The following is a 24,707-nucleotide window of genomic DNA, read 5'->3' on the forward strand; positions in this document are numbered from 1 at the left end:
CGAATTAAGTACTTAACCCGAGGTACCACTGTAATCAAATACGGCTCAAGTGCTAATGCACAGCAAAGACCTGGGCAAATGTGGCCTCTGGCTGGCACTGGAATCTAATCAGAGTCTGTACCAGACATGGCTACACATTCAGATGCCTTCAGATGGCAAATGAGACAGAAATTAGGATACTGCTTAATACTAGAGGGCACTTGATCCTTCATAACAGATTTATTGTGGCATAAACTGTGGTGAGCTAGAGCCCACTTCACCCAATGCATCCCAAGCTTATGCCAACATAAATATTAGTCTTTTAAGATCCCAAAGACTGTTTTTGCAGCAACACACTATCACGGCTACCCCTCTAGAAGTTGCTCCCTGGATATGCAGGCAAAAGCAACAGCAGAGCAAAATGCCTTGTGGTTAAGTGCACATGAAGACGTGCCCTTGGAAAATCCAAGGCAGAGAAAATATTTCAAATAGAGCGATGGAGAAAAGCCATTTTTTAAAGTTAAGAAAGATAGCTAAGAATAAAGTGCAGGTTCAAATCCTGCCTTTGCAGAAGCACAGCTGGGATTTGGATTGGGGGAACGTGCAAAAGAGTGATGCACATGAGACCAAACACCCAGGCTAATTCAAGTGGTCCCCAGACTTCCCTATGAAGAAGACTGCTTAAGAGAGCGGTGGCAGGCTCTCTTGGTCACTGACTGGCAGGACTTAGTGCCAACGACTCCACTTCTGTCTTCCCAGCAAAAGCAGGATCCAGCACCCACCAGCTTCCACACTGGACACAAAGGGGCTGCACGTTCCCTTTCGCAGTCTGGTGGGAGCTGGCCTAGAGTCCCTCGCTATCCCTTTAATTGTATCTGATATAGATGCAAGGCTTGGGCTGGGGGAAGGGGGGAGCATTAAAACAAAGAAGCTTTTTTTAAAAAAGAGGACCAAGAAAACTACTCCCGCGCTCCATTGCAGATGCCAAAATGATCGCACAAAGGCACATTTCATTACTGAAATTTCATCACGCCAACGTGATTAAACGCCAGGGGGAGCGGGGAGGACAAGGAGGCCTGTAAGCTTTAACTCCGCGGATTAACCTTTTCCTGGCCAGGTTGCTGCGAGCACACAGCACATTCCTTGTGGCTTCAGTGCCCTGCTCCTGCTGACAGCTGCTTATCATATCCCTTTAAAGCGGTCATTTCTCAAAACTGCCTCTTAAACCGCTCCCTTGATTAAATCGCCGTTCGCATCTCTGCATTCCATTTTCACATGGGAAGACATTATCGATGGGTTGCCTGAAGCAACACACAACACAGGATGAAGGCTGTTGGTATTTGAGGGCTGCGGCTGGAGTGGGGGGATACAGCCATATCAAATCTGCCTTGTCAGATGTAGCTCAGGATTTCATGGCACCCACGGCAACTGTTGGTCACTGGCAAGGCACATATACCCTACACTGGTCACATGGATGAGGAGTAACAGGAAGCTGCTTTAGACCGAAATCAAGGCTACTCATCCATTTAGCTCAATACCATCCCCACTGGCTGACATTGGCTCTGCAAGGTTTCAGGCAGGAGTATTTTCCATAGCCCTTCCTGCAGATACCTGGGACAGAGCCTGGGATGTTTTGCATACAAAGTGTCATGGACTGGCTAGATGCAGAAGAGTGGCAGGAACCAAGGAAAGAAGGTTCAGAACTAGGGGATCGGTGGTGGGATGACGACGATGATGGGACAGTCTGGGAGGAGGAGGAAGAAGCTGAAGGGGCAACAGGGTTTAGTGAGAAGGAAGAGGCTGGGGCAGAGAGCAGTCCTTATTCAGAGGAGGTAGAGGAGGGGGAATAGGAGACAGAGAGGAGGCTGGCTGCTGAAGAATCCAGGAAGTCTCCCCGTCCTGATGCGACCAGCTCCCCTCACCACTGGTCTGCCAGAACACACAGAGAAATGAGAAGAGCAGGGTAGAGATTGCATGCAGACACAATTCCAATTGCTTGGGGGAAACCCTGGAGAGGAGGGGACTTAGGCAAGACCTACATGGGGGCAAGACCTACTGAGGTGACTAGGCCTGCACTGTTTTGCTTTATTTGAATTGCTGACCTCCACTGGGCTCCAGCTCCTGACACAAAGCACGTGCTCTACTGCTGGGTTTTAAGGCAACATTTCCGTTTTGCAGCTGTCATGCACAAACTGAAACCTGGTCAGGGCGCAGGTCGTGAAAGTCCTTCACTTACACAGCGTTGGTAGATCAATCAGGGGTGCCAATGTGAAAAAAAATATTGGGGGAGGGGGGCAGGTGAGCCCTGCCCCACAATAATCAATCACATGATGCGGTGCAATCACACCATTTGAATGGCAATGTCCATCAATTTGGGGAGTGGGGCCTGGCTCACTCAAATATTTTATGAGAAGGGGCTGAAGACCCCTCAGACCCTAGGAGTTGTCTCCTATGAGATCAATTCAGATATGTCTTCCTTAGGACTGAGGAATCCAATTGGTTTCTAAACATTCTGGAGATGTTTCCAGCTGCTCCCACTAGTGTTTTGGTTTGTAGCCAAGTTGATTATTGAAATCAAAAAGTATTTTGCCATGATCTCTCATGTTGCTAACAAGGAGGATTTCTACTTGGAGTAGTTCTTGGCAATGAAATTGCAAGGAAGTAGCAACTTGAGTACATGTGATGGTAGATTTGTGCAGAATTTAACTAAAGTTTACACTTAGACTCTAGATCTGGAGTAGCCACCTTGGTGCTTTCCTAATATTGTTGGACTCCAATTATTTCTGGCTAATAGTTATGCTGGCTGAGGCTGATGCAAGTTGTATCCGCATCTGGAGGGAACATTGGCTACCACAGATCTAGATTATTGGAATTCAGCAGACAGAGTGTAACAGTGCTACTTGACCTCAGTGACTTTCACCATTATAGATCAGAGGTAGGAAACCTGTGGCTCTTTAGATGCTGTTGGGCTACAACTACCATCTGCCCAGACAGCATGGCCAATAACCAGGGATGGTGGGGTTAACCTCTTGAGTCCTACAGATTCTTCACTCCTGATTCATGCAGTCTGGAAGTGCTCCTTGACTGTGTATGGCTGATTAATTCTCAGGTGGAGAAAGTGTCCAGTAATGTTTTCCATCACCTTTTGTTGGCAAACCATCTAAGACATTCTTTTAGCCCAGAATTTTGCTCCTATCGTCTCTGCGATGGCAAGGTCTGGTTTAAACTGTTGTAACGTGTGCCCTGGACTGTTTGGAAAGGTAATACAGAATGCGCTTTCCACCTACTGGCAGCTTTGTCTTGGACAGATCGTATTATTCTGATGCTGATCTGTCTGCCCACTTCTTTTTCGGCCCCAATTCAAGGTGCTGCTGTTGACCTTTAAAACCACTTTACATGCTTAGGGAGTGCCTGCTGCATCGTGTACTTCCACTCACATTGAGATCAGCAAATTAAGCTCTGCTCTGTAACTCGTCATGTATTTATTTATTTTGATTTATTACATTTATATACCACCTTTCCTTTGATGATCACAGAGTGGCTTACATTTGGTGGAGTCTGTAAGAGCATAGTATAGTTAGGAGTGGTTCTCTCCCCCACCCCAAATTATTAAAAACTCACTTCTGGAATTCTTTGCCCAGGGAACCTCAGTCGTCCACCCACTTTGTAGCTTTGTCATCCGCTTAAGATGTTTTGTTTCTGACACTTTTACAGGTTACCACCAACTGCTTTTTAAAACTTGCAGTGCAGCAATTTAAAGGTGGTGCTGTTTTTAAAGGGTGGTTTTTAAAGGATGGTTGTTGCTTTAAAATCTACTTTCAGTACCTAAAATTACTTAGTGCTATATGCAGATCTTTAGATCATCTAAGATACACAGCAAAAACAATGAAGAGACACAATTAATTTGTCAGTCTTTAAGATGCCAAAAGACACTTGTTATTTTTTTCCAGAACAGACTAACACAGAAACCCATCCAGAAGCATCCAAATAGCTGCTCTTTTCTATTTTGTTTTTTTCAAAAGTGAATATTTCTATTTGCTGTCCACAGAGTGCCTCAAACAGATCCCTGCCTCAATAGTGGTTGATTCACTAAAATTTAAGAACCTCACTTCCTTACAATAGGAGGACCAGATGTACTTACATTAAGGCTATGATGGGATCTGTGGGAAAGAGGTGCACTGATACATACCGTAAATCATAGTTTATACCTAAAGATGTAAAACAGAGCCTCACTGGGTTGGGATTCATAGAGGCAACTGTGCTTTCTGCTGCAGAACTGCCACTGTAAGGGGATCCTGTTGATTGATAAGAAGCTGGGGCAGAAGAAGGGAACAATGGGAGATTTGATGAGAGTTGCTCTGTGATACTCCTGAGAAGCCCACAGAGCCAGCCCTGATCAGAGGGGAAATTGGGGGTTTCCAAGGCAACTTGTTCCCAAGCACAAAGGCATGTCTGTCTGCTGGCAGACAAGAGAAAGGTCTCCTCTACTACAGGCCCCTGGAAAAGGGTGTGGGTTGGGCAGGGGGGAGGGTGTCTCTCAATTGCCTTAGAGGGCACCTGGCAGCCTGGCAGCTGCACAATCACTTTAAAAAACACTTAAATATACAACATGGCAGTCAGAAACAAGTACATGAGAGTCTGTTCTTGTGGCCCTCAACTAGTTTGCTGATGTAGTATTTCAAAGCTCAAATCTAGCAATAGGCCAAGTAGCCTAGAAGCTCCAGAAAAACAGAAAGGAAAAAAGGATACCACGACCTCTTCTCAGAATTAAGTTGTAAGAGGAACAAGTAAGCAACTAAACATTTATAGTGGGGTTTTAGTATTTATTTACACAAAAATAAAAACATCTGCAGTCAAAGTGAAGTCAGAGCACAGAAGGATAGCTGATCAGTCTGTGATAATTAGCTCATCCACACCCCAATCTTCATAGCTTCCATCTGGCAGATACCGGCGGATTATTATGGGAATCTTCCGGGCTCTGCAGGGAGGAAAGAAAAGTATATAGAAGAAGGCACTTTGGCCACATCATGGAGTTTCGCATCCAAGGGCACTTTGGTGGGTTAAGATCACACAAAATGTTTACAAAAACTTCTGACATTAAGTGATGAGTTCCCCCACAGCTCAGCAGGAAATGGTTTGATTTAGTAATACTGCATCCCAATCAATGGATCATCCCCGCCCCCCTGAGGTGAAGAAACAATTGAATAAAGATCCTGCTGGGATGACACAAATATCTGACACATGTTGACCTATCTATAACACATCTGTCTAGCTGAGTCTAAAGAGCTCACACACCTCATCAACCACTGAAACGGCCCCACCTTTGAGTGGAATACAATGGCTGTAAAAAAGCATTTGGAAAAGTGAACATTGCAGGACTGAAAGGAAAGAAACTCAAATCCAGATTAATCTAAGTACGACTTTTTAGGTCAACAATGTAATTAGCCAGCTTGGAATTTGTCCAGGACATCAGGCTTATAATCTTGCAGCACATGAACAGTAAAAAACAACCCACATGAAAATCTTTAAAAATCACAAGAATTCATTACATAGCCGTGTCCAGAATGGCGTAACTGGTGCCTCTCATCATGACTCCTTCCACACAGCTCAAACATAGAGGAAAACAAGCTTACAACAAAACAAGCTTACATACTTTTAATGTTTGGACTATTCAAACTTGTTTCCATGAAGTTATATAGACACAGATGTACAGATGCTAAATTATATGGAAAACAAGAGCCAAATCTCTAGATTCTTACGGAGAAAGCCGAGCTATAAATGAAATATATAAAAGTCTAGCACAGATGCGAGGAAAGGTTGATTGATTTGTCCTGCTTTTTCTCATCACTTCTGTAATGTGTGAAGCTGAAGTTATGAATCTCACTTGTATTATAGCAGGAGCACAAGTCGCCCGCACTTCTTTCACAACTCCTACGTAATTTATGAAGTGGCACTATGGCTTTCAAGCTAATGAAGGTTCTACTGCACTTTTAATAAGAAAATGAATTTTCCATTTAAACTCCATATCAATACCAGCCTTGTCTGCAATCTACGTGTGAATGAAATGACAGCAAATATTAAGAGATGGGATGAAGCCCTCTTCTTCACATTGCTTTATATCAACTTTCCTCTTTCAGGGCTGAGCATTCTACAACAAATCACGCACACATGGTTAAAATCTCCAACTTACTTGAGTTCTTTCATTGCAATCAGTAACGGGTCTGTCTCTCCTTCTAGCTCTACCATCACTGGGGCACACATGCTGGGAGGAGGGGAAACAATTCCAAAATCATTACAGAAATAGGGATATACTGTGTGGCAGTAGCAACTCTATTCTCAGTTCAGAGGGGGCAGTGAATTCCATCTTGCATCATATTTTTTATTTAACCTGTGTTTTTATCCTTCTACTGTTAGCTTTTTGACCTAGTTTCATGATTTCTGCTTGCTGCTATTTTAACTGAGGTCACTTAATACCACTTGCTTTATTTGTTTGAGATGTTTTGATTGTGTTTTTTAAATTTTCTATTGTAGTTTTTAAATTGAAAGCCACCTTAGGGGCCCTTTTGCGGGCAGAAAGGCAGAATAGAAATATTTGAAATAAATAAAGCAAACAGAGAGTATAATTGTCAGACACACACATTATTCTGACAGGCGCCAGCAAACATGTCTCAGCTGGCTTATCAAAGCAACTGCGCTATGTGGGACTCCTATTAAATTCAGGGAGAAAAGCAGTCCAGGGATCTTTTGTATCTACAAACTACATTTATTTTTGCCCTTTCAATGTTGTGGAAAGATACTGTTAGGCTCAGCTCAGGAGTACTGTATTGCATTACACTGATTCCATGTGCTTCCCTGAAGCCCTAAACAGAAGATATTGCCAAACACTGGACATCACTTCACTTTCAGTGACCAGTTAATCCTGAGCAGAGAAGGGCTGTTTTTCACTTCCAGATTTTACAGAATGCCAAGCAGGGAAAATCTCCATCTTCTGCAAGACATCAGGTATCTCAAGTAACAACAAACACAGGTGGAGCAAGGTACTTTCAGTACCTCACCCTAAAGCTTCCCTTTCTCTTTGCCCAGTAGACTGGAGTAGATGTAGTAATTTTGGTGCCTAGATAGATATCCCACCTCCTGCCCTTCATACCTTCCCTTGTGTGAACAGTGAAGTTATTATGTGCTAATATAAGTAGCATCAATGTACTAGAAAAAATTGTTTTACCAGGAAACTTAAGAGACTTGGACCACACATCATTTATTCAGAGCATACAAAATGTCTAGACCAGGCACCCCCAAACTCAGCCCTCCAGATGTTTTGGGACTACAACTCCCATTATCCCTAGCTAACAGGACCAGTGGTCAAGGATGATGGGAACTGTAGTCCCAAAACATCTGGCAGGCCGAGTTTGGGGGTGCCTGGTCTAGACAATACACCTTAAATTCAAGACAGTTTTTATTTTAACAATTATGGATGCAAATTAGCTTTCTAAAAATTCTGGTTTGCACATGAATAAGATTGCCTGGAAATACTGGTCTTTTTATGAAATAACCTGTTATAACCAAAACATGCACTAAGCCAATGCTGCATTCACATCTAATATTACACCTGGATGAGAAGTTGAAGAAACATTCTCAGCAAAATAACTATGCATGCTATACTGATCTAGCTCCTACAGGCCTATATTCTGTATTCATGGCATATTAAGTTATGCAGCAACAGGTATTAACTCAGAGATACAGAATGGGAACCTCTTTAAGAAGAAAACACTTTTCTCCTTGACTAAGCTTACTTATCAATGTAAAGAAGATTGTGCATCATATACATTCACTGAAAAATGAATTGTATTTACTAACTACAAGAATATAAAATATGAAGAGAAAAAATGAAATATTATGTACCATTTTGTTATATAATTAGTATGTAAGCTGATAAGTTTGTTTTTCCCTTTCATTTCCACTATTTTCAGTATAAACATTTTTTTTTAATTGAGTTGATGCTTAAATTATTTTAAGTTATAACCTCTTCAGGTTTTTTGTTGTTTATATTGCATTTATTGTTTGCTTGTTTGTGGACCCATAATAAAAAAGATCAAACCCCCCCCCCCCTTATCTTAGATACTTTAAAGCACATCTCCATAACAGCACTCTAGAAAAATGAAATACCTACATTTTATGACAATATAAGGGACTGGAATGATATGAAAACCTAGAACCAGAGTAAAAGGTGCAATTTCACATGCTCATATGAAAAGCTTTCAGTGGGTGGCAGATTATATGCAACCTGTTCTTTGTCACCCCTTATGCACAGCTTACTTCTTTTGGTGATCCACTGCATGTGTAGTTGACACACATGTGGCCCCTCAAGACCAGAGTTTTGTGTGGGTGTATCCTGCAACATGTCACTGTCACAATAACCATGTGTTACTGGCCCATCCACACACCATTCCACTTCATTAGTTGTTCTGAAATGCTTCCCAAATGTTATTTTATTATTGCTTTCTGGAGGGGCACTGTTGTACAATGGGGCAAAAAAGAAGGCAGAAAATTATAGAAAAAGCCTAAAACCTTCTGGGATTTGGCTAAAACACCTAACTTGCTTTATAGCACAGGGGTATTATCCTTGGTTGGAACGCCAAATCTTCTGAGGGGGAGAGGATTGAGATAAGAACTAGGTGTAGATCTAAAGAGAAGTAACTTTAAACACATGAAATAAGTTCTACCAATTTTCATTGACGAATATCCACATTCCTGGACCAAAATCATACTTACGCTATCTGGAGGGCACGTGTACCAAGAACTCTGGCACGCTCATATTTGGTCATATAAGGAGTGGTGATTCGCTTCTGGTTTGCCTGCTGGCGTTCTCCAGAGGGGAGGATTTCTACATTTTCCTGACCCTCCTGTAACACAAATATAAGGAATTATAACCATATTCACAGAGTTATATGTGTATTAGTTGTTAGAGCCACTTGAGATCAAATTCAAATCTACGGAGAAGATTTCAAAAAAATATATTAAAATAAAAGGTCTGAAAGAGGAAAACCATTAGAGAGAAGTATTTATTTGATTAACACAGAAGACTAAGTTTTACCATTTCAAAAAAAAAAAAAGAAAGGTGAGATATGTTCACTTTAATAGATTAGAACTTGTTCCCTAATCTTTTTCTATTATTCTCATCACATGAGTTTTGGAGGAGTTGTTGACGTTAGACATAGGAACCGTGCAGGTACAGGTTACAGACACAGATACAAGAACTGCAGGTAAATGTTGGGATGTTTACATAGGCTATAGGACATCATATACTGAAGTCACTTACCTCCTCAGCATTTTCCAGATCATCCAGTCCTTCATCTTCCTCCACATCATCAAAATCATCTCCATCAAAACTGGAGGAAGAAATGTATCAAAGGCTTATATAAAATTTCAGAGCTCAAATCTTACTACATCACTGTCTTCAAATACTCTCTTGCTTGTTTTCATAATAGCCACTAAATACTCAAATAACTTTTTGTGGAATTGGCTAGTTACTGTATCTTGCTTAAACTTTGCAAAATCATCAACAAAATATGTTCAACTCATCTCCTTTGCCAAGGCTTCCAAGATTGGAGAACTGAAACCTGCTATCACAGCTCTCGTACATCTTCCAAGAATCTCCAAATCCCAGCATGAATCTTTTGCATATCGCAGAAGACTTGTGGAAAGGTTGGTGGCAACATGCAGTAGTGGCTAGTCAAAGTTTGTGGGCCACTAGTCCTGCTTCAAGGCCTAATGTAACTCACTGGATTCCTTCCAACTTTAAGACACTTTGGACCAGTTCAAAATACTATACATAATATGAGGTGAGAAACTTATGAGCATGGCTGCCATGACATGAGATACATAGCATGTACCTCCATGTAAACAATGTGCCTTATTCTCACAATCCTTTCCATTGCATTGAGTGGAAGGTTTGGAAGCTAATAGTCAAATTAATTTATGAGAGTTTGAACTGACTGCTTGGCTTATGTTTCAGCTTGGCAACTAGTTTAAAGAGCGACCACAGACAAATCACAGCCTTTCAGTTTTTTTCGCCTTAATACAGTATAAGAAAAAGGGAAAGAAAAGAACCCAACCACCACCTACCAAAATCTGGATTCAAGCACAAGACTGCTCTCCCCTCCATGGACATAGCGAAAGGGGGCAGTGCTCCCCCCCCCCCGATCAAGTAAAACAATAGAAATACAGTGGTACCTCGGGTTAAGCACTTAATTCGTTCCGGAGGTCCATTCTTAACCTGAAACTGTTCTTAACCTGAAGCACCACTTTAGCTAATGGGGCCTCCTGCTGCTGCCATGCCGCCAGAGCACGATTTCTGTTCTCATTCTGAAGCAAAGTTCTTAACCCGAGGTACTATTTCTGGGTAAGCGGAATCTGTAACCCGAAGCATATGTAACCTGAAGCGTATGTAACCCGAGATACCACTGTACATAACTAATTGACCAATCACATCACTTCTGCCCTCTCCCCTAACAAAAGTTTAAAGGTACCCCTGCCCGTACGGGCCAGTCTTGACAGACTCTAGGGTTGTGCGCCCATCTCACTCAAAGAGGCCGGGGGCCAGCGCTGTCCGAAGACACTTCCGGGTCACGTGGCCAGCGTGACATCGCTGCTCTGGCGAGCCAGAGCAGCACACAGAACGCCGTTTACCTTCCCGCTGGTAAGCGGTCCCTATTTATCTACTTGCACCCGGGGGTGCTTTCGAACTGCTAGGTTGGCAGGCGCTGGGACCGAACGACGGGAGCGCACCCCGCTGCGGGGATTTGAACCGCCGACCTTTCGATCGGCAAGCCCTAGGTGCTGAGGTTTTACCCACAGCGCCACCTGCGTCCCCTAACAAAAGTCCTCCCCCCAAAAAAATCCCATGCTCCCCTCCTGTAGTTCTACAAACTGGTATTCAAAGAGATTACTGGGGCCAACTGGGGCAGCAGGGCATAGCCATTGTGGCCAATAGTCACTGGCAATATTTGGTCGATCCTCTTCTAAAATCATCTAACTTTTATGGCCATCACCACCACAAAACTGTTGGTCAGCCATGAAGCTCACTGGTTGAGTTTTGGCCAGTCCCTCTCTCTCCACCTAACCTACCTCACAGGGTTGTTGTGTGGATAGAATGTGGATAGGAATAACCAGGTAGGCTTCCCTGAGTTCCCTGGAGGGAGGACGTAATAAGAATAATGTCAATAATGGCGTTTAATATTTGGGAATCCAGCGGCACAACACAAAATAAGCGCCCTGCGTAAATACCACCGCTGCTGCCTACAGAAACCCCAGCGACCCACCCCCATCCCTTTCCCCTCACGAGGGTCCCTTACTTATCCTCGTTGTCAGACATGCTGAGGCTTTTCCGGGTTCGCCGCGACCTCTCGCGATACCAGAGGCTCCGACGAGAAGCGAGGCGCCCAGCACGAGGGAGCCAAGAAAGGCCAAACGGCACCCCGGCCGCCGCGCACACGCCTCGCAAACGTTCTACCGGCAACGATTTTGCTAGGCGCAAGTCCTTCCGGGTCGCAGTTGACGTCACCGGAGGTGGACGCCGGAGGCGGTTGCTATGGCGACGGGAGCCGCCAGCTCGGGCAAGAGGAGGAGGAGGACGTGAGGGGTTCGTCTTACCCTTACAAATGAAGGGAAGAATTAAGATCCTATGAGGGAACTTTTTTCTTTTAAAGGTAAAAGGGTGGAATTGGGGAGTCCACTGTATATGTAAGGCGGAAGAAGACTGTCCCTCCGTTGTTTGCGAGGCAACAAGCTGCTCCGTGGCATCACGTGCGATGCCAAAATGCCCCCTAGAACCAGTCAGGAATAAGAAATGCGCGCGGATTGTTGTAGCAACATGCACGAGGGGCTGTGTGTTCCCTTATGGGATTGCTGCTTTGTTTGTATTTTATTGTTTATAAAACGTGTTCTTATCTTGTATTTTTATACCGGGAACTGCCCTCAGATCTACGGATGAAGAGCGGTATACAAATTTAATAAAATAAAATAATAAAGATATCATTTTTGTCTTTAAATTGGTCTTGTGAGAAATTCTGGCTGAGTGCCTCCCCCCCCCCCCGGCCCCAAAGCACCACAACTGTAGTTTAGCCATCACTGAGCTGCAGTTCCAGCACCATTAACAAACTACAGTTCCCAGTATTTTTTGCGGGGGGGGGGGTAGGCATGTCGGCTTTAAATATATGGTGTGTATACAGCCTCAGCATGAGAAAATCATATGTTGCAATAATACCTGAAATATTTGGCTTCCTAGAATCATAGAGCTGGAGAGACCAAAGAATCTGCTAGTTCAGCCCTCCATCACATGACAGATGACCATCCTGCTTAAAAACCTCCAATGAAAGAGAGTTCACCGCTTTCTGAGGGAGTTCATTCCACTGTTGAACAGCTCTTATTGTCATAATGTTCTTCCTGATGTTTAGTCGAAATCAGCGTTCGAAACTCCCATTGTTCTAGGCGCTTTGTATTCTTATTAAAAAGTGTGTCTAGACACTCCATTGTGGTGCCCATAACCTAGGTTTAAGGTGCCATTTAGCTCCTAGTTTTCGTATCTCAGTTTGTAACACTGGTCAGAATATCTGTTCTTGTAACTTGAATCTATTGGCTTGAGTCCTACCCTCCAGAGCAGGAGAAAACAAGTTTTCTCAATCTTCTGTGTGACAACCCTTTAGATCTTACTTGGTACTAAGCCCCACTGAAGTCTGAAGGGCTGATTTCTGAGTTTTTATGTGTTTTTATTCATAAGAGAGGCATATAATAAATTAATCAATATTTAAAATAGCATCTCAAACACAGTTCTAAAAAAAACCCCAGAACTGTAACAGCATCAGCTGCTTTTTGTAATTTGCCTCCTGTCCACCCAAACCAAAAGCCATTTGAAAGAGCCAAAGATTTGCAGCTTTTCAGGTCTGATATCATTATTCAGGATGAGAGCAAATGCTGTAAAAAATCTGCTTCTACCAACTGAGGTTCCCATCCCCTTCAATGATGGAATGCAAAGAGTTTTCAAGGTTAAAACCAGCACCATGAATATGGACTGGAAGCACATTAGCAACCAGTACCCAGTAAATATGCATAGGACTGGACTGCATATAAGGCAATCAGATCTTGAATTCATTTAAACCATTACCTGTAACTTCTCAAAGTATAATTTTCACTCCCCATCTTTTTTTCAGTAGTACCTGACAGCACAGTGAAAGGGTAAAATTTGTTGATGTTGACCAACGTTTATTTGAAAAACTATATTTGGTGTTGGAATATGTCTTAGAGCTGTAGTTCTAACCAATGCAGAAAATGCATTTCCCTACCTTTCTTTTAAAGGTGCTGCAATGGCTGCCCGAGAAAGGACCACACCTGCTGTGGCAAAAGGCTCTGGATTCTGGCATGTTCCCATTGTAACCGAATATAGCCAGGAAACACAGAAACTGTTGAAAGGTAATTAAGGCTGTTAAGCAGATATTAGAACAAGACTGAGCTTTCGTAGACCTTGCCCAGCAACTCTGTACCCTGCTTCATGTACCAGATCATTTGGCCATGCTGCCCTGTATAATCTTCTGTGTGAATGCATTCCCACGCACATAGGTCCTTGAGATTGTAGATCCACATTCACTATCACAGTCTGTAGTCCATCTAGCACTCATTGCCCCTCTTTTGCGGCCTGTCTACACCTCGGGCAACAGCAAGTGCAGATACAGCAAAGTCTCTGCAGTTACATGAACACTGAAAGGTGCTTTCTACCAGGTCAGATCATTGAGTCATCTCAATCAGTATTGTCTGCAAAGATTGTATGCCGGGTGAGAATCTGGGGCTCTCCAGATGTTACTGAACTCCCACCATTCCTGTTTATTGTCAATGCTGGTTGGGCCTGATGGGAATTGGAGCCCAACAGCATCTAGAGGGCCACAGATGCCCCACCACTGCTCTATGCTGACTGGCAACTGCTCTGCAGGGTTTCAGGCAGGAGTCTTACCCAGACTGTTTGGACAAACAAGGGGCTGACATCATGCATACTACCACCGTGCTACAGGTTTTCTTTGAGCCAATAATAATAATAATAATAATAATAGTAGTAGTAGTAGTAGTAATAATTTATTATTTATACCCTGCCCATCTGACTGGGTTTCCCTAGCCACTCTGGGCGGCTTCCAACAAAGATTAAAAATACAATCCACATGGCATGAGTTTTATTGTATAATTGCAAGAAAATGGACTTGCATTTCAGAGTTATCTAATTTGTGGGCTTCTCACACTTCTTATTTAGCCCTCTTTATCCAAGTCTACACTTAAAAGCACAAGCCAAAGAATATATATTACATCATAATACAAATAATTTTTAATGGTGTTGAAAGTGCAAATCGGGATTATAAAGTAAAGGCCTAGTTTCAGAACCAATTTCATAAGTGATGACTACAGAAACAAACCTACATCAAGTCCCTTCTTTGCCTAGCATGTGCCAGGAAGGATTTCCACACCTGCCACGATGTAGTGGAAGCAGCTTTTGGCACACTACCATAAGCTGCCCAAGCTCCCAACGCATGGGGACAAGTGCATGTGTCCCATTTGCCATGCTCTGCAGTTAGTTCCATGTCGGCAAAGATTGGGTTTCTCTCACTGCTGCTGCCCACTGAAGTTTTAATGGAAACAGATTCTAAACTGATCTGCAATTTTGTGTTAAAAAAAAAAGCTTCTGTATAATGGCCTTTCTGAATAATACTTTTTAAAATGAAAGATCCAGTACAAACTCATAAAAGTGTCTCTTTCCTTTGGATTTCTGTGGTTCAGAAGGTATTTAAATATTTGTATTCTTTTTGAGAAATATGGGGAAAATCAATTATTCCATTTGGGGGTCTCTTGAAAAGTTCAAATAGTCATCACCATTTCACCCAAGAATTCCACTTATTGAGATCAGTGGGAGCTGATGGCGAATCACACATTTGAAGATTTAAGTAGTTATTTTGCTGTATATACTTTAACCCCCCCAAAAAACACACACACGTTACCTAAGATCTTTTAAGAATCTGTAGGACCATTGCTCTTCCTGTTTATGTTAAAACTAATCCTGTGAAGGTGATGATGTCCTAGGAATTTTCAGGCCATGATATTTACAGATAGCGTCTGTTTTTCAGTGATGATGCAAGAATCCAAACTTACCAACTTCCAGCAACGTCATCTCACAAACTGCATAAAGCGTGAGTTATGTCTAATTTCAGCCTTGCCGTTACACTTAGCATTGCTGCTGAGTTGTTGATTGTTACTAGTCCAAATACGGTTTAGTCACATTCATGTTATCCATTTACAAACAAACAAATCATGCCTTTGGAAAGGAAATTAGCATTGACTCAAGCAGCTAAACAGAATGTAAGTGGAAATGAGTCATGGATGATTCCCTAACAGATACTAGTTCTATCCAGCTGTCTCTGTAGGGACATAATAAAGGCTGTTTTATTGTTCTGGTCACTGCATATACTGTAAAACTAGATTTGTAAAACTAGATTTGGGTAGTTTTTATTAAAAGCTGAGAATCAAAAGATTCTGAACGTTAAATGTCATCTACCATGCTGCACCATGCATTTGCAGCCAAACCAATTGCCAGAGCCGCTGCTGAGAGGTTGTGAGTAGAGCACTTTGCATCTGCTTGGCTGTGTTAGGCCTTTGGTTCAAATCTGAGCTCTTGAAATGTTTGGTTTTTACCAGGTATACCTTTGAAGCCTCAGGATTACTTTCACTTGCTTCTGTCAGTAAGTCACAAGATCTACTTCCTTGATCTTCTGCTCTTGGTCTTTCCTTCCTTAGGAGGTGACTCCCTTCCTGATAAATGCAACCCAACATCCAGCAAAGAACCAGAGCTTCCCAAGACTGTCTCACCACCAAAGGCTTTTTTGTCCATCAGTCCATATGGAAGACCTCGTCTCCGGCCTGCTGAGATGTGCCGGGCAGGCGATGCATACATCCGGGAGAAATTCAGGCCCCAGGCCACCCGTAAGGAAGCAAATGATAACATTCCCAGGGGACTAATTTTGAAATGGGAGTTAAGTAACCCTGACAACATTTTGCATTTATGTAGCACTTCAGAATGTAAAATGGATTTAGCGCTCTTCACAACAGCCCTGTCAGGTCAGCATTAACAGTCCTTCCATGTGCAATGGGTGGGTGTGTTTGTGCTGAAGTGGATGGATAAGTGACTTGCCTAGGGCCACCAATAAGTTTATGGTTGAGGGCAGGATTTGAACTGGGAAATTCCTGGCTTCCAGCTCCTAGCCACTGCAGTGCAGTAGCTCACAAGTTTTCTTTGCAGTAACGTTTATGAAAGTTCCTGTTTGTGAAAGCTCAGCAGAATTTTTAGACCACACACTGAAATTTTCCAGGTGTTAAACCAGTTTTCACACCTCTCCTCTGAAAAGCTTAATATAATCTAGTTTCCATTACTAAGGCTACAAGCCTTATGCATGTTTACCTGGAAGCAAGCCCTGTTGAACATAGTGGGACTTACTGCCAAGTAAATATGAATAGGATTGTGTTGCAACCTCTGCCCTCCTCTTACCAGTTTTGGTGCCTGCCATACCTTGCTGTGTTCAGGTTGTTTCACATTACCATTGCTGATTGATTTGTGTCAGAACTTCTACCCAAAATATTTGTCATTTTCATGATGCATGGCCTCTGCAGCCTACAGTCTGTGGTGCCTGATTTTGATAAGTCTCCTATGCAGACACCTTTGTAGGAGCTCTGAATATCTAGCACAGAAACTGCCTGAAGAGCTTGCAATAGAAGAAAGCACTTCTCCCACATGTTGTACATCATCTGCTTGCTTTGGCATTTGTAGGAGACCTGGAGAAGGAGAAGGAAAGACTCCAAAACATTTTTGCAACAGGAAAGGACAAAGTTGAAAAAAAGCCGAAGAAAGAGCCAGTCAAGGTAGAAGAGAAGGTCCCAGAACCAGACCGGTTTGAAGAATGTATGTACAATGTATTGCCTTGGTTGAAAGCAGTGATCTGATGCTCTATGTATGGTAGGGAGGCTGCTCTCCCATTCTGAAGCATAGGAACTGGTCAGAGGAAAGTAAGGGTTGTATTATTGGGTTCAGGGAGAGCCCTAAGTAAAGAAATCTCCCTTAGTGTGTCTTGTCAAAGAAGGCTACCTCACTAAGTAGGAACTATAGAGTGCAGGACAAATTCCACCCTATAAACATGGTCAGTAGTGCCCTCTGTTCCCCGTGATGGCACTACAGCAGTCTGATACAAGATTAATACATATTTAAGATGGGTATAATGAGTTACAAGGGCTAGTTTCGTGTCTGAGCACATACAGTGCAGACCTGAATCAGTAAAGCTGTCCAAATATACAAGCAGACTAGGCAGGCAGCCTAGTTTTCCTAGTTAAATGAACTCCTGCCACAATAGAAACAGCACATGTATTGTGGGCTTGTGTCCTCTGTGTAAAGTGAATTCACACTGCAGACTCCCATTAGTTTAGGAGCCCCAGAGGTGCATCCTATTTGCATGGGAACGCCTTCACAGTGCCAGTGACAGCTGGGGCATCAAAAACCTTGAGTTGAGCTCATTCTGAAAAGCATCTGCCAATGGTGCGGGGGAATATTCTCATATTTGATTTGGAAAACATGCTGAGTAGGTGATATATATACATGCAAGTTGGGAAAGCTGTGCATATTTTCCTCCGCATTCAAATATGTTGATTGGTGGTGATCAGGCAAAAGTCATTTCATAAACAGGGCTGTACACTGCTCTGATGATTGGTGAGAGGATGGTATAAAATTAAATACTTTTATAAATAAAAATAAAAGGAAACAAAATGTTATTTTAAAATTTTAGGGCAGTATGTTTACAATATTTGTAATTGTATGCCATTTTTTTAGTAATTGTTTTATACCATTTTTTAATAGGATTGTATTTTTAATGTATATTAAGGCACCCCTGTGTGGTGTATCAAAACTAGGAGGGCAGAATATAAATGCTCTGATGAAAGATTCCTGCTGGATCAGCGTAAGGGCCATCCAATCTAATGTTCTGGCAAGCAACTGCTGGCTTGTACTTGTTGCCCTCCAACCACAGCAAATAGAACTTATATGCTCAGCTCCTCTGAATTTGGAGTTCCCATTTAGTTATTATAGCTCAGCCTTCACCAAGTGAGTAGTCCAAAACATCTGGAGGGCACCACACCCATCTTCCCTGGCCCTTCAGCCATGCTGCCTGGGGTTGATGTATATTGGACGCCAGCAAGTTGATATCCATAAATTTGCTCAGTCCCATTTTAAAGTTACCTAAGGCTCTGACCGCCACTTTTATATTGCAAGCAAATTTGATAAATTAATTAGGCACTGTGGGAAGACTTCCTTTTCATACACGTAAATAAACCAATTCAGTCATCAAGCTTGCTTTCCAAGAGAGCAATGGTCCTTTCCAAGTTTAAAGAGCATACTAAAAATGAATACAATATGTGTAGTAATTAGGAAATAGGATGAGTCAGAGTTCCGGGAGTACTTATGTGTTCCTGCCTTCAGGCTCCCTCATTCCATTGTTTCATTTTCTCTCCCCCTCCCCCCCCCCAATAAATACTCAGTGGTTAATGAAGTTCAAGATAGAAAGAGGTTTCTGGAAGAAATGGAGGCCCTGGGACAAGGCAAATTGTACCGAGGGATCATCCTCACTGAAATATCACAGGTATGTGGCCTCTTCTGGTTTGGACATTCTGTCATGTATAGTACTGAGCGTTACTGTTCTAGTCTGATAACTGGCCATAATGTATTTTGAGAAGGTGGGGAAAGATTGACCGCCAGGTATATGAAAGACATGAAGAGCCTTAAAAAAAATGCTACAGGTGTGGGAGTAAATCTCTGACACTTGTTGCATGTAATTTTGTGATGAAAGTGTCTGGAATTCTCACTGCCTCCCCTTCCCCTGCTTTTTGCAGAAGGTTCGAGAGATGGAGATCATCGACAAACAGAGAAGTGCAAAACTGAAAGAGGCGATGGCTAAATCCTTCAATATAGGCAACAAACCTGACCCTGAATGCACAAGTCAAGAAGACCAGTAGTCCTTTCCCACTCCAGAACATGATTATTGCACAAGGGTGCCAGAACTAGACTTTCCACAAGAGTTTCAGAAATGGCTCTTAGCCCATAAGTGGCAAATGGAAGTTTCAGTGCCCCCAGGGGCTTTGTTTTTGCAGGAACTCAAACATTCTATTTTCATAGCCTTTAACAGCAAGAGGCCTTTTCGAGGGTGTGGTTTAAAAGTAGCCATAGGATTAATGCCTGGCTACAGTAAAGGGCATGAATGGGCATTTCCTCTTTAAATAGACCAGCAAGGGGTAGAACTTCCACACACCTATCTAGTATCAATGTGAAACATAACAGTATGCAGTTTTCTAGAAGGTTGTGCTTCTGCTTCTTAAAATCACAACAGACTATTATAGGAAGTGTTTGGGTCAAAAGCTTCTGTCTAAACTCATATCCTTTACTTTTCACACGTTTTCCGGTGAAAGCTGAAAGTCTCTTACAATCTTGTGTACAATTATACCTGACAAATAATGTTGCCTGCTGCTTCAAGAGCTAGTAAGAACACTGTGAGGACTTGTTTTTAATTTTATGGCTACCTCAGTGAGATTGGGAGCATGTAGGAACATGTCAGGACCAACCTAGATATAACAGAGGGCACCCATGTTTGTTTAGTCACAGGCCTACCCCATTCATGACTAAAGCTGGGGCCAAGGAGGACTGATATCTTATTTGCTTTAACTCACTGTGCTCTGTCACTTGAAACATTTTCTGGCTGTTTAGCTCATGGTTGGTATTGGAACCCGGGCAAATGCCTGAAGTGACAAGAGTGGAAAGAGGTAAATTGGGGAGAGAGGAGGCAAGCAGCTCCCCTTACCTCTTATTGTAAAAAGAACACCTACTCCAGTTTGGTTGTGGGGCAGAAGTGTGAATACAAAATACAGCTGCCCCCTCAAGGCTAGTTTACCCCTCATATACTCTTCTCAGATTATTATTATTTTTAAAAACAAGACTGGTATGAAATATATACCTGAGACTTCTCTGTTTTATATGCCCTGGGACTACCTTTATAAGAGAGGGTCTGTTTTGTTTCTACTGTGATTCAAAACGGAGAAATGAACACCAACACTGTTGCTAAATACAATAGTTTTATTTCATTTGTTTGTTCCCTGCATGTAAGTGGAGATTGTGGTTAATACAGTGTAATTCTGTCCATCAGGGCTAGGGGGATTTGTGATGGGAGCGTCTCTGGTGGCATTTTGTAACAGTTTCGTTTTAGAGGGGAATGTTGTGCTCTGGGATCAAACCCCAGGGTGGCCTTTCTGTGGAGAGCAGGATTCAGCAGGAGGTTGTCATCCACTTGTGGGCACTGATAACAAGGCCCCGAACCAGCGCTGGCAACACTGATGAACTCAGATCCCCTTCTGGGACAGCGTGGGCTGAGCATCATAGCCAGGGACCGGCCAAACATTCCATCATATTTGGATAAGGCAGCACAGCAATTTGCTCTGGGCTGGTAGTCTACTCTGCTAACAAGAACCCAAGACTAACAGCTGACTAACCAACACCTACAATACTATCAGTGTTTAACTCAGACCAAACAAACATCTCAATAAATAGCTCCTCCACTCGGAGGAGAAGGCAGAAAGGAAGGTGGGAAGGCCCCTTCCCTCCCAGCACACACGCAAACACACACACACACACAAACAAATAAAAACAAAGCTGGAAGGGAGAGGTGGAAATTCAAGCTAAGGAAGCAGTATAGAAAGGAGCCCTCTTGCACTCTTAGGAAAGTATATACATGTCAAGCCGAGGGGGGAGCAGCTGGAATCCCTCCCAAATGGGCTAAGGGTAGCACTGGTGAGCAAGGCAAAAAGGAAACCTTGTTGGCATCGAGTACAGCATGAGATCTTATGCCCTCACAGTGGAGGGGAACGTTGGACCCTTTCCCAGCCCACTGTGTCCCTTGAAGAGCACCATGGATGAAATTTAGCAGCAGCAACCAAGAGGGTGAAAAGGCCCAGTGAGTGTCTGATTCAGACCTTACCAAGTACATGAAAATCCAATCCTTTTAAGCTTTCCTCCCTGCATTGCTAAAAACGGTTTCCAAGAGACTCGACATTGGCAGCAGGAGAGAAATAGGCCACTGGTTAGGCTCTTGGCTGTTTCTATCCGCCCTTATGGCATGGAACCGTTTCCCATGATACTCAGTTTAACAGTTTTAAGCCAAAACAAAAAAATAACCGTGCTCCAAAAGCCCAAAACCTTTCCAAATGACCCAAGTGGGATTTCTGACTAGCAGGCTAATGAGAAAAGGGATTTGGAGCAGGGGAGAGGAGTCCCCGTCCCTGGACTACTATGGAAAGTCTCCTCCTCCCCGAAGGAGAGGGGTACGAGGCACATGTGACTATCACAGTTGAGAGACGGGAGGGGGACAATTAGTGCAAGTTTCCCACAGACACCCAAATTCTGCACTGCTCAGAACCAGTAATAAGAAGTACGCACGTACAACCGAGGAAGCCTAAAGCTATTTCACTTTCCCACCCCTACCCAGAAGCCGAAGAGACAAGTAGCTTCCTCCTCCAGTCTGTCCCTCCAACTATTTCAGTGCTGACTAGGCTTACCCCACCTCTCTCCCCTTTTGCTAGGCAAAGGAGCTTCTGTTGATGGAAGCTGACGGAATTTCTCCGAGGGAAGCCAGCTTTGGTGTATGGCGAGGCACAGCATTGGTGGTGGCGGGAGGGCAGGGAAGGGACAGGAGGCAGAAGCCCCATTTGCCAGGTCGCCGGCCAAACAGGACCGGTTTTGTCCCTCCCCGCTTCTGGCTGCCTCCTGCTTTAGCTTTTCTCCTTGGGCAACTTGCTCTTTGACTCATGTTTGTTCCCAAGCAGTTTCAACACTTTCATGGGCTTGAATTTCCCTCTCTTCTTGCTCTCAGCTTCGGTCTCCTTATGAAATTCTGGAGAAAGGAGGGAGGGGGAGAGAGAAAGTACAGTGATCACTTTCTGTGGAATGCACCTGGGGTTGGGCAAGAGAGGAAGGTAAGAAACTCTTTTCAGCTGAGTCAGACAGGCGCTCAGCACTGGCAGCAGCTCTCCAGGGTTTCAGACAGGAGACGCCAACACTGCTTGGAGACGCCAGGGACTGAACCTGGGCTAAAGCCCTCCCATATATATCAGGATCTTCATGCAACAAGTCTACACAAAGCCTACCCTGGCAAATGCTTGTAACATCATGGATGCTACAGTTCTATACTAAAATTAGATTCAGTAACCAGAAAATCCAAATGCCTCAAGGGATTACATTAGCTAAATTAGCATAAATCTGCTTATTTGCATGCTTCGTACAACAGGCCAATTGTCAAGTCAGGACAAGCATTGTTTACAGAATCTGGAATTATTATTCTGCAAGGAATTGAGAAAGGAGGATCATCACCTGTGGAAAAATGCAAAAAGGGAGGAATAGCAACCACTAAATAGATTTGTGACCCTTGCTGTTTGCCAAAACAAATATGCACCTAAAGGGTGTATTAGATGACTGTATCAGATACAGTCTCAAGCTGGAATTATCCCTGGGTGTTCAGGGGTTGATCCCAAAGCTGTGTATATCCTGCCATTCTGCAGGAAAAACCCGTAATGTTTTCTTAGTCACTGAATTTAGTTTCCTGATTAAAAGAAAAACGGGAGGACATAAAAAGGTTTCTAGCCTTTTTGGATGTGAAGAAAATGTTTGAAAATGCAGAGTTAAAATCTCAGAAGCCATAAAGGAGACTGAATTTCCTATGTTTGGGGGCAGGGCTTTCAGTGCCTTGCATAGTTTCTTGCCCTGCCCTGTGGCTAGCAAAACCAGACTAAATTAGCAAATTAGCAAAAACAAGCATGCATCCATGAAAGAATTTCCATGGCTTTCATTCTTCCTCTAAAATAGTTGCTGCAGAAGGGAAGGGAAAACTTAGATTCCCTTTGCCCCCCAGGCAACTATTAAGAGGGAAGGATTCAGATTTAGGTGCAATGTCTCAGAGCTTCCTCCTTCTGTATTGCAACTGCTTCCGAGATGAAGAACAAGACCTGGGCTATAGGGATTATGTGCTGCCCTGTGCTGGGAGCGATATTCCCCAACAACAGAGGAAACATGCATGCACCACCCATGGCCAAAGGCAGTTTGGGGAGAAAGCAGAGGAGCATTTGACATCCTTTCCGTCCCAAATTCCCCCCCCCCCCTTGGCTTCCTGCCCCTACTGCATCTGCAAGCAGAAGGCTACTTTCCTGAGTGATCAGCAGGATTACAAAAAATAAATAAATATGCAATTTTACTTAATTTTGCATATAAGTCATACAATTCAGCTTTCCTTGGAGCAGAATTCAGATTGCTTGGGTGCATACTTTTAGTGTGTTCAGTATGGAAAGGACACATACTGAACACACTAAAAGTATGCACCCCGTTGTTTACTATACAACGGAAAGGAGCAGCCAAGCATACTAGGACTCAATTTCTTGACTTTAAGAAAGCCGACTTCATAAAACTTAGGGAAGTGCTGGGTGAGATCCCATGGACAGTAATACTAAAAGGAAAGGGAGTTCATGATGGCTGGGAGTTTGTTAAGAGGGAGATAGTAAAAGCACAACTTCAGGCAATACCAATGAGACGGAAACATGGAAGGTGCCTAAAGAAGCCAGGGTGGCTATCTAAAGAACTTTTAACTGAGTTAAGATTAAAAAAGGATGTGTACAAAAAATGGAAAAGGGGGGAAACCACCAAAGAGGAATTCAAACAAATAGCCAGCACGTGTAGACACAAAGTCAGAAAAGCTAAAGCACAGAATGAACTCAGGCTTGCTAGAGAGGTTAAAAGCAACAAAAAAGGCTTCTATGGGTATGTTCGTAGCAAAAGGAAGAACAAAGAAACAGTGGGGTCACTCAGAGGAGAAGATGGTGAAATGCAAACAGGGGACACAGAAAGGGCTGAACTCCTCAATGCCTTCTTTGCCTCAGTCTTCTCCGATAAAGAAAACAATGCCCGACCTGAAGAATTTGGAGGAAATGATTCAGCAGAGGAAACACAGCCCAGAATAACTAAGGAGATAGTACAAGAATACTTGGCTAGTTTAGATGTATTCAAGTCTCCAGGGCCAGATGAACTGCATCCAAGAGTATTAAAAGAACTGGCAGATGTGATCTCAGAACCACTGGCAGTCATCTTTGAGAATTCCTGGAGAACAGGCGAAGTCCCGGCAGACTGGAGGAGGGCAAATGTTGTCCCTATTTTCAAAAAGGGGAAAAGAGAGGACCCAAATAATTACCGCCCAGTCAGTCTAACATCAATACCAGGGAAGATTCTGGAGCAGATCATTAAGCAAACAATCTGTGAGCACCTAGAAAGGAATGCTGTGATCACCAATAGTCAGCATGGATTTCTGAAAAATAAGTCATGTCAGACTAACCTGATCTCATTTTTTGACAGAATTACAAGCCTGGTAGATGAAGGGAACGCAGTGGATGTAGTCTACCTTGATTTCAGCAAGGCATTTGACAAGGTGCCCCATGATATTCTTGTAAAGAAGCTGGTAAAATGCGGTCTTGACTATGCTACCACTCAGTGGATTTGTAACTGGCTGACTGACCGGACCCAAAGGGTGCTCATCAATGGTTCCTCTTCATCCTGGAGAAGAGTGACTAGTGGGGTGCCACAG

At 43.2% G+C, this 24,707-nt stretch overlaps 3 protein-coding genes across 9 annotated transcripts in view; 1 reads left to right on the forward strand and 2 right to left on the reverse strand.

The window, feature by feature from the left end:
• Positions 1–4,781: 4,781 nt before the first annotated feature.
• POLR2F (RNA polymerase II, I and III subunit F) lies at positions 4,782–11,464 on the reverse strand. The gene is made up of 5 exons (XM_083400867.1): positions 11,331–11,464; positions 9,296–9,365; positions 8,749–8,879; positions 6,170–6,241; positions 4,782–4,957 (listed from the first exon to the last, which is right to left on the reverse strand). The coding sequence occupies exons 1-5, from the start codon at positions 11,348–11,350 to the stop codon at positions 4,867–4,869; spliced, it is 384 nt and encodes a 127-aa protein (XP_083256993.1). The 5' UTR covers positions 11,351–11,464; the 3' UTR covers positions 4,782–4,866.
• Positions 11,465–11,544: 80 nt separating this feature from the next.
• On the forward strand, positions 11,545–20,721 carry LOC310658623 (UPF0193 protein EVG1). Of its 2 annotated transcripts, XM_083400853.1 has the most exons (8): positions 11,551–11,684; positions 12,263–12,376; positions 13,330–13,443; positions 15,135–15,197; positions 15,802–15,987; positions 16,829–16,960; positions 18,583–18,683; positions 18,934–20,721. In XM_083400853.1, exons 3-8 carry the CDS (start codon positions 13,338–13,340, stop codon positions 19,054–19,056), a joined length of 711 nt encoding a protein of 236 aa, XP_083256979.1. In that variant the 5' UTR covers positions 11,551–11,684; positions 12,263–12,376; positions 13,330–13,337; the 3' UTR covers positions 19,057–20,721. The 2 variants fall into 2 exon arrangements, with proteins under 2 accessions (XP_083256978.1, XP_083256979.1); XM_083400852.1 differs by lacking the exon at positions 12,263–12,376 and having other exon boundaries at positions 11,545–11,684.
• Positions 20,150–24,707, reverse strand: part of MICALL1 (MICAL like 1) — a 34,246-nt gene continuing 29,688 nt past the window's right edge. For all 6 annotated transcript variants that reach the window (XM_083400730.1, XM_083400728.1, XM_083400733.1 and 3 more), the window contains one exon: positions 20,150–21,977. In XM_083400730.1, the coding sequence (XP_083256856.1) occupies positions 21,856–21,977 (122 nt within the window). In that variant the 3' untranslated portion in view covers positions 20,150–21,855. The remainder of the gene's footprint in view (positions 21,978–24,707) is intronic.

This window comes from Podarcis tiliguerta (genome assembly GCF_965153285.1).
Source record: "Podarcis tiliguerta genome assembly, chromosome: 10".
Taxonomy (NCBI): domain Eukaryota; kingdom Metazoa; phylum Chordata; class Lepidosauria; order Squamata; family Lacertidae; genus Podarcis; species Podarcis tiliguerta.

What these genes read in the sequence shown, in the direction of transcription:
- POLR2F (XM_083400867.1), bottom strand. Translation starts at nt 11,350, where the DNA reads ATGTCTGACAACGAGGATAA. An exon ending in ATCTGGAAAATGCTGAGGAG is followed by an intron (nt 8,880 to 9,295) that starts GTAAGTGACTTC and finishes TTTGTGTTACAG; the next exon opens with GAGGGTCAGGAAAATGTAGA. An exon ending in ACACGTGCCCTCCAGATAGC is followed by an intron (nt 6,242 to 8,748) that starts GTAAGTATGATT and finishes CCCTCCTCCCAG; the next exon opens with CATGTGTGCCCCAGTGATGG.
- LOC310658623 (XM_083400852.1), top strand. Translation starts at nt 11,660, where the DNA reads ATGAGGGAACTTTTTTCTTTTAAAG. An exon ending in AACACAGAAACTGTTGAAAG is followed by an intron (nt 13,444 to 15,134) that starts GTAATTAAGGCT and finishes TCTGTTTTTCAG; the next exon opens with TGATGATGCAAGAATCCAAA. An exon ending in TCCTCACTGAAATATCACAG is followed by an intron (nt 18,684 to 18,933) that starts GTATGTGGCCTC and finishes TGCTTTTTGCAG; the next exon opens with AAGGTTCGAGAGATGGAGAT.